This window comes from Heloderma suspectum, chromosome 4 (assembly GCF_057233095.1).
Source record: "Heloderma suspectum isolate Gila_16-S chromosome 4, 16-S_ref, whole genome shotgun sequence".
Lineage (NCBI taxonomy): Eukaryota > Metazoa > Chordata > Lepidosauria > Squamata > Helodermatidae > Heloderma > Heloderma suspectum.
Window position 1 is genome coordinate 209,753,576 of NC_139461.1, and position 15,364 is coordinate 209,768,939.

The 15,364-nt window shown below is 44.5% G+C and overlaps 1 protein-coding gene across 3 annotated transcripts in view; it reads right to left on the reverse strand.

Annotated features, from left to right (window-relative positions):
• Positions 1-15,364, reverse strand: part of LOC146348013 (interferon-induced protein 44-like) — a 46,023-nt gene that overhangs the window by 21,636 nt on the left and 9,023 nt on the right. For all 3 annotated transcript variants that reach the window (XM_084852122.1, XM_084852121.1, XM_084852120.1), the window contains exons 2-4: positions 11,478-11,983; positions 11,348-11,399; positions 1,576-1,771 (exon numbers count right to left, since the gene is read on the reverse strand). In XM_084852122.1, the coding sequence (XP_084708248.1) occupies positions 1,576-1,771; positions 11,348-11,399; positions 11,478-11,976 (747 nt within the window). In that variant the 5' untranslated portion in view covers positions 11,977-11,983. The remainder of the gene's footprint in view (positions 1-1,575; positions 1,772-11,347; positions 11,400-11,477; positions 11,984-15,364) is intronic.

The window sequence follows — 15,364 nt, forward strand, 5'->3', positions numbered from 1 at the left end:
ATTTTGAAGTCTTATTTTTATTTTACCTTTATTTTATAAGTGCAGAGGAGGAGAGGAAGAAGACTCAGAGGTATGCAAGCTTCTGTTGCGTTATGCAGAATGGCTTGATCTCAAGGCTTATTTATCTAATAAATGGTCAGTCGGATTGTCCACTACTGCCATACTGATCTGAGATAAGACTATCTAATTGAGCCATGCTTGTGATAGGTGGGCACAATAGATAGAATGATTGATCTCATTGTTCCCTGTCTGAGCAATGGAGGAGGAGGAGGGAGGAGGGGCTTCCCTTTGCAAGTGGAATTGAAACTGCAACTTAAAATAGCCGCCCACCTGGTTTGGTGGGAATCCTCCACATGCGGGAGAAAAAATGGATTCGATCTCTTGATGTCGTTGGCGCATCTAGCCTTTGCTGCTCTGTTGCTTCCTCCTCCTGAGTAGAGAGGGTGGTGTGGGGGGGGGGGGCAACTCCCTCTGCCTCGGCCACTTCTTTTGAGGCCAGAATCACTCTCTTCCTGGCCTAAGCCAGGGGCCATAGCCTCCAGGCCAGTAATCTCTTATTTGATCCTCCATGGCTGAAAGATTCCAGAGTAAGCAGCCAGAGCCAGCAAACTGGTGATCTCCCTGATCCTCCTGGTCAATCCTCCTTCCTAATGACTCTCACTTGGGTCATTGTTTTCTTTTTCTTTTCAAGCTTTGAAATAGTTTTCTCCGCAGGAGAGGCCATTGAAAGTGATAGGCAAGCAGCAGAGAAAGAAGCAAAAGAGAACTTTTTTTTTGTAACAGAGGGTGAAAACATAAAAGCTGGCTGTGAGAAAAAAGTCAAAGTGGTAAGGAGTTTAAGACATTTTAGAAACAGAGATAAGTATAGGCTTGAGACAGGAGGAGATGAGAATTAGCTCTGTAGCGGGTGAAAAGCAGGGATGAATTGGCTAGAAGGGGGTTTGGACCAATAGAATGTTTAAAACGCAGTTACATAGGTCCCTGCTTTTCATGGGCAATAGGGGGAGCTAACCCATTGTGGGAAGCCTTCTTCACACCAACATGGAGAGCTAACAAAACATCAGATGTCTGATCCAGCTAGAAATTCCCCTCCACCACCACAGGGCCATTTAAGATCAATTTAAGTCTTAGTGAAACAGAATCCAGGAGAGAGGGGCAAGTTAATATAGCATCAACCACTTCCTCCTTCTGGGATTTTTTTTAATGTATGGGTGGTAATGTATTTATTTAAAGTTTCCACTGCATGTTATGTAAACTGTGAGCCGCTTTGAAACTCCAGTCACAAAGCAGGTTACCAGTCTACAAAAAAAAACGACTAAACCATGATTTCTAAATATACGCTGGATATTTAGATACAGAGTTTGCTTAAGTGCAAATAAAAATTTTGTTGAGTGAGGATGAGGTTGGAGCACAAGTGAATTTCACACAAGTGTGAGAGTAGAACTGTCTTCTTGGCAAGATACAAGAACCAACATTTGCCAGAGAAATGTATTTGAAACATCAGGAAAAAAATTAATCCCAAATATTAAGTGACTGGAATGCATCTTAATTTTAGATTTAGCAGTGCGGGTCTACCTGCAGAGTCACGCTTGTGGAATCTGATCCCGCTATGGCATCGCTTGCCACATAGCCTTGAAAAGCAGAATTCACAGAATTGAAAAAGCTGGACTTCCCTGCACCGACTGGCCCAAGGAACAGGACCCGAATCTTTGGCACTGAATTCAATGAAGGCTTAAACGTTCTTAATTCATCCATCAGTTTTTCTCTTTCACTATTAAGATAGAAAAATACATCTATGTGTATTAGTCATATTAGTTAAACATCTCTAAGCATATTCATGTATATATGCACATATTTTAAGTCTGAGCTAGTGGTGACCAACCAAGAAAGAGATCTTGGGGTTGTGGTGGACAGCTCAATGAAACTGTCAACCCAGTGTGTGGCTGCTGTAAAAAAAAAAAAGGCAAACTCCACGTTAGGCATAATTAGAAAAGGAATTGAGAATACAATGTGTATGCCCCAGCCATGGGCCTCCTAATTTAGAGGTGCCAAGATAGTGATAAGCCAGATCCAGGTTTGCTTAGAAAGAGGCTTCGTTGAGTACTTACAGCGCACAGGCATACCCAATGGTTGGATGAGACAGCTTCTCTGAACCCAGAGTCAAAGGGTATAATGGGTCTTATACCATACATGTTAGCAGTGAGGCACCATGGCAGCAACAAGCATTAATTAGCATTCATCCGCAACTTTCCCAGCATAGGCTAACAGCCCCACGTCAGAGGGGAAACAATCAGAGCTTTCCCAGCACAGATGCCTGTTGTTGTTTATTCGTTCAGTCGCTTCTGACTCTTCGTGACTTCATGGACCAGCCCATGCCAGAGCTTCCTGTCAGCCGTCACCACCCCCAGCTCCCCCAAGGTCGAGTCCGTCACCTCCAGAATATCATCCATCCATCTTGCACTTGGTCGGCCCCTCTTCCTTTTGCCTTCCACTTTCCCTAGCATCAACATCTTCTCCAGGGTATCCTGTCTTCTCATTATGTGACCAAAGTACTTCAGTTTTGCCTTTAATATCATTCCCTCAAGTGAGCAGTCTGGCTTGATTTCCTGGAGGATGGACTGCTTTGATCTTCTTGCAGTCCAAGGCACTCTCAGAATTTTCCTCCAATACCACAGTTCAAAAGCATCTATCTTCCTTCGCTCAGCCTTCCTTATGGTCCAGCTCTCGCAGCCATAGGTTACTACGGGGGATACCATTGCTTTAACTATGCGGAACTTTGTTGTCAGTGTGATATCTCTGCTCTTAACTATTTTATCAAGATTTGTCATTGCTCTCCTCCCAAGAAGTAAACGTCTTCTGATTTCCTGGCTGCAGTCAGTGTCTGCAGTAATCTTTGGACCTAGAAAGACAAAGTCTGTCACTGCCTCCACGTTTTCTCCCTCTATTTGCCAGTTCTCAATCAAGCTGGTTGCCATAATCTTGGTTTTTTTGAGGTTTAACTGTAACCCAGCTTTTGCACTTTCTGTAAACAGAACCTAAACACAGCCTCACTTCTCAGGCACTTCCTAGGCCCTGATAAGATAAATGGTAACTCATTAGCACGGTATGTGTTGGGGCGGCGATATCGACCTTTGACTCATCTCACATGCTCAGAGGGCAACCAGCAAGGAAATTGCACTTAATAATGAACCAAAGCAAAGCATTATGGATCTCTAGGCCCCTCTAAAACTACAGGCGACTTAGTTCAGGCCCAGGGCCATTACAAACTGCCAATATCATACTGCCCTTATTCAAATCTATGGCGCGACCACACTTGGAATACTTTGTACAGTTCTTGTCATAACACATAAAAAAGATATTGTAGAGCTGGGGAAAGTGCAGAAAAGGGTAACTAAAATGATCAAGGGGCTGAAGCAGCTCCCCTATAAGAGAAGGTTACAACAGGTGGAATTGTTTTAACTTGGAAGAAAGGAGGGTAAGGGGAGTCGTGACAGACGTCTACACAATTATGCATGGTGTGAAGAATGTGGATAGGGAGACACTTTTCTCGCTCTCTCAAAATACTAGAACCTGCAGTTATCCTATGAAGCTGATTGGTGGGAGATTCAGGACAGATAAAAGGAAGTACTTCTTCACACAGGGCATTCTTAAACTATGGAATTCGCTACCACAGGATGTAGTGATGGCCAGCAATTTGGATGGCTTTAAAAGGGGATTAGACAAATTCCTGGAATAAAAGTCTATCGATGGCTACTAGTTTTTATGGCTATGTGCTACCCCCAGTACCAGAGGTAGTGAGCCTATGTACACCAGCTGCTGGAGAACATGGGTGGGAGGGTGCTGTTGCATTCATGTCCTGCTTGTGGGTTCCTGGTTGATAGCTGGTTGGCCACTGTGTGAACAGAATGCTGGACTAAATGGACCCTTGGTCTGATCCAGCAGGGCTCTTCTTATGTTCTAAGTAGAGCAAAAGAAATCCCTGCAAGAAAAAACTTGGAGGGAGGAAGACTGTAACAGTCAGGGGAAGAAAAAGAACCCTGTAAAAACCTATTATACAGCTGCAGTAACCTTTGCTTGTAGCAGCCATATCAGGGGTCAGACTAAGTAGCCTCATGCAGTCTCATGCTTCATGTTCTTGCTGAGCTCTTTCTCCCTTGAATATATTGTTGTAAGCTGACGAGACACAGGAATTCCTTATCTTGTCAAAGGTCATACAATTGTATATCTTGTTCTCTGCTGTTCTTTTCTGTTCTCTCCTTATCATGGCTACCCTATAACCCAGTTCTTGTATTATAAACAATAGTGCTAAGAGAAGAAATGTTGAGGATTGCAACCCCATGCGGGAGGGGGAGGAGGAGCCGTTTCATATGTGTCACAATGTCTATAAAACCAATGTGCTAATGTAAATCGGGGCTTCTGGCTCTTTGGAAATGATTCCAGCCTTAAGCCCGCGCGTTAAATAAAGAATCTCTTTTTCCTTCACTCCGTGGTCTCTCTGACTCTGGGTTCTGCAACATAAATGGTGCCGTGACTCGGATGTGGCAGGCTCTGAGCCAGACAGGTGGCAGTTGCCTGCTCTTGATCGCCGCACCGGGAGGACGAGCTCGGCGCATGCCTCCCTTTCTTGGCGCCACCGACCTTTTTGTCGAGTGAATGGGAGAAAGCCTGCACCGGGATCGCCCAAACGGTAGTGAGCAGCAAGAGAACCTTGGGAAGCGGAGGAAGGAACTTGAGCCCTGCCTGTATCGCAGCTGCAATTGAGTTGAAACCCACATTGGAAGCCTTCAGGAGAAAGGCAAGTATATGGGAAAAAGAGGGCCCCGCCTTTAGGGAGAAAGGCCACTGGGCAGAAAAAAAGAGGGCCCCGCCTTATGAAGAAGGTCAGTGTTGGTGGTATACGTATACAAAAGAACCTACTCCTTGCGGGTAGAAGGGGGGCCTGATCACACCCCCGAGTGGGCGCCAGTACCCAGCACGCCAGTAGGAAGCTGAGGAAGCTGGGGAAGCCATTTTCCGCTCTGGTAAAAAGTGGGAAAAGTGGGTGGCAGGGACATATGGATGTAGTGGAGAGATTGATGATTGTGTGAGTGGCTACTGCGGTTTCTGACGCATACCGTTGACCGTCCGGGTGCCCAGGCCAGTAGCAAAGTGCGTGGTGTGAAAAATCCTCTTGTGTCGGCCAGTGAGACCCCTTACTCACTGACCAATTCCCATTCCCTAATTGTGTATGTCTTCAATTTAGGAGGGAGGCTATGGGTGGTGGGGGAAGCAAACCTTGCACCCCCTTGAGATGTATGTCAAACAAAGAAGGAAAAAGGTTTTTTTTTTAAAAAGATTCAGAATAGAGAGAGAAAACAGCAAAAAGCTCAAGGTCGAGCTGAGAGAAAAAAAAAAACAAGATCTGAGGCTGTTAATTAGAAAAATGTTGCAGGACAGTCTGGCTTTTAACAAAGCGTGGGAGCATGAGAGTGTAAGGCCGAAGAAGTAGCTGTTAGCCTAGCGCGCCGAGAGGGGGGGGGGCAGGAAAATTGCCCACAACGTTCTGAGTTGTGCAACATCATCACCTCACCTAATTGAGATGAAATCCCTAAGAAATGGAAACTGAAAATGAAGACCCAGAAGATGAAGGCAAAATAGAAAATAAAGGTGAAGAATCAGCCCCCAGAGCACAGGCTAGACCCCTCTTCGAGTGAAAAGTGTGCCATAAGACTGTCCCAAAGCAGAATGAAGCGGAGAGACCACGTTGAAGATCTCTGTCAAGGTAGCCGTGTTTAGCTTTGAACTGTGTTAAAATTGCATAGAGCCTGTAGCTACTGACCATCAGCTATATGATTTCTGAAGAGCGTAACCATTAAGCTTTTGCCGTGGGATTCCCTGCAATGAAGAAATCTCACTGATTTGAGTGTCCAGTGTTACACTGCCTAAGTGTGTGTGCTAAAGAGACCGAGAAACCAGACAGCATGTTCCTGGCCAAGCCAAAATCACGCTACTGCCATGCTCCTGGAAGCTGCAATAAACTGTGTAAGCTGGGAGACCCAACCTGATTGAGAAGCAAAGAAGATATTAGAGCAACTGTCTTAAAAAACAATGAGAACTGTGTAGCTGGCTGGCTGATGCTGTCAGTGATGTTACAACTTTAAATTAAGACTGTTTTCCTGTTTGAGACCCCAGCGAAGAAAGCTAACCCGAGTTATTTGTTGCCCGTGCCAAAGCAAGAATTTGGTGGCCCTGTACCTCATCGTGTCCTGTTTTGAGCTTGGGATTTACAAATACAAACAAACTGAGAAGCTTGCCTTTGAAGTCCTGCAAATCACCCCACCGCCTCCCCGAAGATTAATGGCTGCTTGAAAAATGCAAGTATAAGGCGATGCCCATCACCCCCCAGCGTCCTGAGTTTCGGCACTCAGTGTTTCAGTGCTTTCGTGTACCAGGTTAGAAGAGAAAAAAAAAAAGAGTAAGTTTTTAAAATGTCTGTGAGAGAACCTGACAGAAGTAAAATAAAATTTACAGAGGAGTTGCCCAGGTTAAAGCGTCACGGCTAGAGAGCTGAGCTGTGCCGCTCTGTTTAGACAGAGGCCTTGCTAAAAAGTTAAAGGCCCTTGTCTGTCAAAAGGGGTGTAGGGCCACACTTTCCCTTTTTAAACTCATGCAAAAGTAGAGAGCCTTTGCTGGAAACATCGCATCTTCATTGCCCAGAGCCTTCACTGTTTGCCTCCATCATCATCTGGGCTTTTTAGAGACACTCTGCACATGAACTAAAATTTTAAATTGTCAAAGACTTGCCATGGACAGTGCTGTGAAGCTTTTGATAAACTTGAACTCTCATCGCTGTGGACCATGTGTCTGTGTTTGTAGTCAGCTCAGTGTACAGCAGGCTAAGTTTGATCTGTGACTTTTAGATTTCCTTCTGCCAGAACTCATGCAGCATAGAGTTGCCGATGCAAAAATGGTGACCTAGAACTCTGCGTGTGTGGGTATGCCCGTCCCTTGATTTTAATGAGCCCTGAGCTTTCAGCCAGAAGACCAGTATGATTGCTGGATCTGCTCCATCATGCCTTACCATGCAAGAAGTGTTTTCCATTCATTGTGTTAAATTGCAGAAAAAGTTTGTTGTATATATTTTATGATTTCTTAGATATCATAAAGTATATGTGATATTTGCAGATTAGTGTTAGTTGCAACTCCAAATGATACTAAGTGTGGTTCCCAATAGATGACAAGAAAAGAAAGACAAAAGCAAGTAGAAAAGAAGGAATAGAGAAAGTAGAAGACAGATAGAGAAGAGAGAAAAAAGAAAGAAAAGGCAAGAGGCAAAGAAAAAACATTTATAAAAAAGAAGCGTGGCCATAGTTGCCCCCATGATAAATTAAAAGCAGCTGATTGTGCCTGGAGCTTATTACCTGGGGTAAAGTAGCCACAATAATGTAATAGTTCTTTAAAATAAAGAAAATGTAACTAGAAGGAGAAGAAGAGCCTATCCCAAATGTATGTCATTGGGACTAGTGTAAGGCAGAAAGGTTTAAGTGAGTAAGTTTAACTTGAAAAAGACGAATAAAGAGACAAGGCTGGTGCATGGAGCAGAAAGTTTTATATAAAAAGTTTGAAACATGATCTGCAATACAGGCAGATCAGCAAAGATAAAGAAAGCAAAAGAAAGAAAAAATTTGTCTTCCCATACTAATAAATAAAAGTGTTATCAAGCACTTTGGGAAGCGAAGTTGTTTACAGGAAGCTGTGCCTGAGAACCAAACACTTCTAGCCTATGCTAAAAATGCTTGCTAGTGTTGTGCTGCCTCATGGGTAACATGTATGGTATAAAAACCCATTTAGCCCAATAGCTCATGGTTCAGAGAAGCTGTCTGATCCAACAATTAAGTACGCCTGTGTGCTGTAAGTTGCCCAATAAAGTCTCCTTGTAAGTAATCCCCCCCTCGCTGGAATCCCAAAACACAAGTTGGGCTAGAGCGCCTCACCCAGTATCAAACCCTGCTGTTAGAAGCCATGAAAGCAGGTATGAAGAAGTCAATTAATATGACCAAAGTGTCTAAAGTGCTGCAAGGTGCCACCGAGGCCCCAGAGCGTACTTGGAGCATCTTTCAAATGCCTATCGCCAGTACACCCCCCTCGACCCAGAGGCCCAAGAAGACGTAAACGAAAAAAGAAAAGAAGAAGACCCAGCAGAGGCAGAAGATTCTTAAAAAAGAACCAGTGTGCCCAGTGTGGACAAGATGGACATTAGTGGCATGAATGCCCAAATAAAATAAATCAAATACACAAAGGAAAAAACCAAAGAGGCCAGAATGGGCGAAGAGGGAGACAGCTTGAGAGGGGCCGTGATATTGACTGTGAGGGGCCGTGACATTGACTTCATAATTGACACTGGAGCAGCATCAAAAGCAAGCAAACGTTAGCCTTAAACAAGAAGTCCAAACACTGAGCAAAGTTCTTCAAGCCCAGCGCCGCTTTGTCTTAAAAAAATAAGCCATTCCCATCACAGAAGCTCATCCGTTCCAACCAAGAGTTAAAGTATGAGTTAAAGAGGGAAAAATAACCCTTTGACTCCCAGATGGAGAGGACTGAAAACTGTCATACTTTCCACCCCCGCAGCTATGAAAGCAGCTAGAATTAAACCCTGGATACATTGGACACGAGTCAAGAGAGCGAGAGGGGGAAAGTAGACCATAAACAGAAATCCTGAAAATCCTTTAAAAATCATTCTGAAAAAGCAGTAAGAAGACTCAGGCTAGACCTTACTGTGGACACACCGGGAAACTGTCCCCCTGCGTACGGTCAGACCTGCAACTGGAGAATTGAAGAAGGGGACTAGACCCTACTGCAGCTTGCCAGGTGAATAGCTGCCCAGCGTACGGTCAGATCCCAAAGAAGATCAAACATGCGTGTTGTAGTGTTAGTAGTGTTGCATTGTGTTTCCTTAATAAGGTGCAAAAAGGGGGGTCTGCCCCTGGAAGGAGAAGTTTGTCCCAGTGATTTGCTGATAATTACTGGCTTCACCTGGCTAACATCACGAGCATAAAACATTTTTGTTTGCCAAGAGGTATACCTGCAAACGGGCTTATTAGCTCTTGCCTAATACCTGTCTGTAGACATCCTGAGAAAATTCAAAAAGATACCATGTTAAAAGTTTATGGTGTAAGTTTAACTTATTCCCAAAATGCTAATTGGGGCATAGTTGCAAAGATCCTACCCCCTACAGAGTTCACTCTACGCACCCCCATCATTGCTGAAACAAATGCTACGTGTGCACAAATGCTTAATTGTCAAATTTTTTTTCCAGAAAATACAAAGCTATCCCTGGCCCCCTTCCACTGTAATAAAATTCAAAACATATCTTTTAATGATGCCCACATACTTTTGCCTCATGGATGGTTTTAGACATGTAATTCCCGCACTTGGTCATTCATTCCTGCCAACTTGTCTGATAACCACCCATGTTGCCTCAGCCGCCAATTAAACTGGTGCCAATTCTTCCCCTGTAGCCCGAGAAAATCCGTCAACGGCAGCCTCGAGCACTCCAACTAACTAAAAATTGTAATATGTCTCTGCGTTCCTTGTCTTATGCGCTGTTTAACCAATCTGTTTTATGTCTCAGCTAGTAAAACTGCTGCCCTCTACGCTCTAATAGCCCAACAAGAGGCTAAGTAATATGTATGTCACAAAAAGCTTTGTATGGTTATCAAAAATGCTATAATTGTAATGAAATTATGCATTTAAGGGGGGAATGTAGCAGCCATATCAGGGGTCAGACTAAGTAGCCTCATGCAGTCTCATGCTTCATGTTCTTGCTGAGCTCTTTCTCCCTTGAATATATTGTTGTAAGCTGACGAGACACAGGAATTCCTTATCTTGTCAAAGGTCATACAATTGTATATCTTGTTCTCTGCTGTTCTCTTCTGTTCTCTCCTTATCATGGCTACCCTATAACCCAGTTCTTGTATTATAAACAATAGTGCTAAGAGAAGAAATGTTGAGGATTGCAACCCCATGCGGGAGGGGGAGGAGGAGCCGTTTCATATGTGTCACAATGTCTATAAAACCAATGTGCTAATGTAAATCGGGGCTTCTGGCTCTTTGGAAATGATTCCAGCCTTAAGCCCGCGCGTTAAATAAAGAATCTCTTTTTCCTTCACTCCGTGGTCTCTCTGACTCTGGGTTCTGCAACAGCTGTGCGCACCTCCCAATGGTTAATATAATTTGGTGAATTTCCTTTTCAAAAGACAAAGGAAATCCAGGATCAAAACTTCATCATCTTAACAGAAAAGTTAAGGTGCTTACAAATTTACTCATGCACCAAGAAGCATAAGAATTGCAACTGAGCGCACCCAGCCATAACATCAGCACCATAGAAGGCCAGGAGAAGCAACGTGGGTCCCTTCAGATACTTTGGACTGAACCTCCCATCAGCCCCAGCGAACAAGGCCAAATGTTAGGGATTAGAGGAGTTGCAGTACAAAACATCTGGGGGACACCAGGTTGCTTACCATGGATGTAAGCAGGAAACCGATTCTACAGTCACACGTATATGCAGGACTCGCCTCCTTTTTCTTGCTGACTTGTGTTACTCATGACCATGCAGGCAGCCCCAATGCCCAGCTGCCCCCGTCTGTTCCTCTCCGCATCCTTAATCTATCAACCTTCTCCTCCCCAGACTCAGTCTGTCGCTATTAAGGTCTACCATTGCCTCTAGCCCCAATGAAAGCATATAGGGAGAGCAGTGTGCAGCTAGGCAGCCCCTTCCCCACATTGTCCTGACCTTCCATGTTCCTCCAATTAGCAGAGAAGAGGATTGGGGCTAAATGACCAAGGAAAACTGTGGGTGCATGAAGGCGAAGTTGTAAGTACAATATATAAAACTCTAGGCTGTTTTTCCTGCAGTTAAGGTCAGGTGCCTTAATTTACAATTTCCATGCTTCTTGGTGCATGAGAAAATGCACACCTTCTAAACAGAAAAAACTAAACAGAAGGGATTTTGGTCTTTGAATAGAGCTGGGGAAAATGCTGTCAAAATGAGGACTACCCAGAAGCAGAAAAGCTCAGAGGGAGAAACCTATTAGAAGCACTGTGCTCCCAACAGATACCTTAGAGCAGCCTGCCCCCAAAAAGGTGCTCTCCAGGTGTGTTGGAGTACAACTCCCATGTGGCCTTGCATTGATGGGAGTTGTAATCCAACACATTATGAGGGCATCAGGTTGTGCTAAGCTGCCTTAGTTCATCTATAGGATTTTAAAATTGTAATCAAGTGACATTTGGTACTTTTTTTGCACAAGTAACTGCCCATATTTGCAAGATCACAGGCTGTAATGAAGAGATGCTCCAGTCATTAACCTACCCAGCTGTCCATTCCACCTTCCTATATGGATTTTCCAGCATAGCACCAGCATCTAAGGGAAAACACCAGATAAACCATCAGAAATCAACTGGCTTCAAAGAGGAAGCATTTTCTCTTTATTTCAACTCACCTTCAACTCGATATACTTCACATTCCAAAAGAGCCTGGTCATTTCCATGTAAGTCTTGTGCACAGAATGTGTAGTTGGCAATGTTAGGATTTGTAGAAACCACTGCAGTATTTTGATACAGGAAAATAAGTGCTCCAGCTCCAAAATAAGGACCATATGAAGAAATGTCATATATAGCCTGACTGGCAGATCTGAATGGGATTTTTAGTGGGCTGGGTGCCTTCTCTTTCCCTTTCAATCTAAAGAGGAAAGCTTTTTCATCACTTAGATACATCCCGACTGAATTGTAAGTCTGAGCTGTAAACCCTCCATAAATGTAACCACTTGGATTGTATGCCACCACTACAGTTGGGCCTTGTTGGTTGCATATGTGATGAAATGTGTTAGCACTGTAGCCATGCACAGTTGCCTTGTACAGAAGGCTCAGGGAACCGCATTCCAATAACTGCAGTAATGCCTTTTTCTCTTCTTGGGTCAATCTAGATTTGGCATTAGCCATTGTTAATCTAAAAAAGAAAGAGGAGATATACCATAGTTAGCCTTTCAGGTTTCATAAATACATCTTCATACATACATTATATATACCTACACCTCCTAGAAGCATATTTCAGCAGCTTCTAGGAGGTGTACTGTGTTCTGTACAGATACCTTACAGGAGCCTTCCCCCAAAAGGTGCTCTCCAGGTGTGTTGGAGTCCAACTCCCATGCTGTCTTTTGGTGATGGGAGCTGTAATCCAACATATTTGGAGAGGGCACCAGGTTGTGGAAAGCTGCCTTAGTTCATCTATTAGTAGATATGTGCAATACTATGCATATCTACTCAGAAGCAAGCCCCTAAGTCCAATGGGACTTACTGCCTAGGTGTTTAGGATTGCAGCCTTAGATTCATGTCATACAGTGAATATTAAAACAACTGTAATTCAAGGATACCCAAGTGGTTTCACACAGATAGGAAGCTATGATAGATCAAACAGAATTAGACAGTGAAGAATAACTTTATGCTTCAACTTCAACAGGGCTGTTCACAGCTTCCTCTTAGCACGCCTTGTAGTTATGGTTGGGAACATTATTTTGCACATTTTTCACAGGGGCAAAAAGTCAGTTGGGGGGGCATAGCTAAGCTCCCCCTTGTCTGACCTGCCCCAAATTGTGCACATAGATAGCTACTTAATTTTCAAATGGATTAGCTAGGTGCACAAAAAAGCTTATTATGGAATGTTATCAGGAAAAAGGCTTCACCCCTCATGTAAGGCGTCATGGATGGAAGTTAGCATTGCCCTTTGAAATACAGATCCGTGGGGAGTTCTTCTAGTGCATAGACTATGGTAGAAAAAAATGAGTGTGAAAATTTGAGAAAAAAAGAGTGAAAAGGCATGGCCAACTGCCTGTCTTGTGAAATATGGATGGAAAGCTGACAAATTTCCCAGGCTGGGAGAGAATGGGTTAACTAGCAGTGAGGTTGAAATCCAGCCAGATCAGACAAGGATTGGGGGAGACATGAGCTTCCCGCCAAAGATCCCATCTGTTTGTATTGAGGGAAGTCGGTTGGAGCCATGGGAATGTTCACGCTGAGCTGTGGCATGCGGCGGGGGGCGGGGCAGATCTAAAGGGGGCCTCTGGAGCCCATGGCAGAGCAGCTTGGTCCAGGTCCATCAATCAAGGCAGGGAGAGGGAAGGACAGGGGCTGTTTCCTGCCCCTGCAGAAGGGTGGTTGATTCACATTGTTTGTTTCCATGGGGTTGTGACTGAATAAATAGGGGTTAGAGGAATGCATTTAAATCTGTACTGCCACCTTGTTTAACAATATATTTGGGCTTTGTGTGTGCAGGGCAGAGGGGGAGACTTGCAAACTGATAAATTCTTACGTGTATGTGGGTGCGTTTGTATAGAGTACTTGGTGTCGGTGGATTCTATCCTTAATAAAAACCCTTTTCAATTTATGGTGCTGCAACTTAAGATGACACTGGTTGTGATGGAATACACGTTGGCATTATTAACTTGTGCATGCCAACTGCTTTTAAATGATGGGAAGTATACAGCAATCCTATGTAGGTCTACTCAGAAATACATCTCACTGGATTCAATAGGACTTAATCCCAGTAAGCATGTGTATATGTGTGTGAAATGGGTTTCTTCCTTTTCCCCCACTTCCCACTGCTTTCAATAAGTGGGCTGTGCCACAAACTGCTTTCTCTGTGTTGTTATTCTGGAGAAATGTCTGGGAGGGGAGGTTGGTGGGTTGAACTGTGTACCAAAAGACTTGTGTATAGCAAAATAAGTGCCCTTGGCACCACCTCCAGTGACCCACCATTCCTGCCCCACCAGTTAGATTGGCCATGAGTCTCCACTGCAGAGACCTAGGTACACCCCCTAAGAAAAACTGCCTCTCCCAGCCTGGAGCCCCCGACCAAGCTCTTGCCCAGACCCTCCACCCCTGGCATGAGCTCCTCCCCAAACCACTCCCAACCTGGAGTCCCCACCTCCAGGCCCCACCCCCAGGCACAAGCCCTCACCCACAGGGACCCACCCCCAACATGAACTATGTCTTGGAGGAGGGATATATTGTGATTATGGTATTCTTTTGAGCAAACCCATTGTGGGAGGGGGTGGGCTGGTGTATCCCCATGCTCTAAATGTGGGGAAATCATCTTTTACAACTCCAGTGTTGATAAACACCAGAGTCTCCACACTCTTCCTAACAAAACCTGTGATATTAGTGGCAAAACCTACAGTGGTTTGTGAGTTATGGTTGAACTGAACACACAAAAGCTGGGAAATCATTTTTCCAACCATAACGCCAGCCCCCTTTCAAACCACACCATGCCTTGGGCAAAGGGACCAGCACATGCGTAGCAAGTGACGAAAGGCAGGAGCCCTTTGGAATGCATATGTGACTGTTGAACCACAGGGTTCTGGGACCTATCAGTCAACAGCCTGAATCCTCAGACCTGTGAGATACTATGAAACTGTGGGACTCTCAGTAGCACGCGGTGACAAATTTGCATGACACTTTGAAGATACAGTCTGTCAGATTTATCATGAATTGGACATCACAACAAATGCAGTTCCACTGGGAGAGGTGTCCAGAACACTGTCTGGTCCAGTTTTACTGGATGAATTTCAGTTATTGAGGCCTGAGGACAATGGACAAGGTTCTAGGCCAAGTCCAGTCGACCACTGTGTGCTCAGCCTTTGCCCTTTATGGCTTATCACATCAAACAAGGAAGGGATATCTGGCTGGGTCCAGGAGGTTGTAAATTCCTCCTTGAGAGAGGGAGTCGTCCCGGCCTCTTTAAAAGAGACAGTAATTAGGCCACTCCTGAAAAAGCCTAATCTGGACCCAGAGGACATTAACAACTATAGGCCAGTGGCTAAATCCCCTTCCTTGGCAAGGTGCTTGAGCAGGTGGTTGCAAGACAACTCTAAGCACTCTTGAATGAAACAAATTATCTAGATCCATTTCAATCGGGCTTCAGACCTGATTTTGGAATGGAAACTGCCTTGGTCACCCTGTAGGATGACTTCTGCCAGGAAAGGGACAGGGTGAGTGTGACCCTGTTGATTCTCTTGGACCTCTCAGTGGCAGTTGATACCATTGACTATGGTATCCTTCTGGATAGGTTGTCTGGGTTGGGAGTTGAAGGCACTGCACTGCAGTGGTTCTGCTCCTGATTGAATGGCCATTTCAGAAGGTGGTGCTGGGCGATTATTGCTCTGTGCCTTGGCAGCTATGCCATGGGTTTCCACAGGGCTCTATTTTATCCCCCATGCTGTTTAACATCTACATGAAACTGCTGGGAGAGATCATTTGGAGGTGTGGGCTGAGGTGTCATCAATATGCAGATGACACCCAGCTCTACCTCTCTTTTTCATCAAATCCAGGTGAG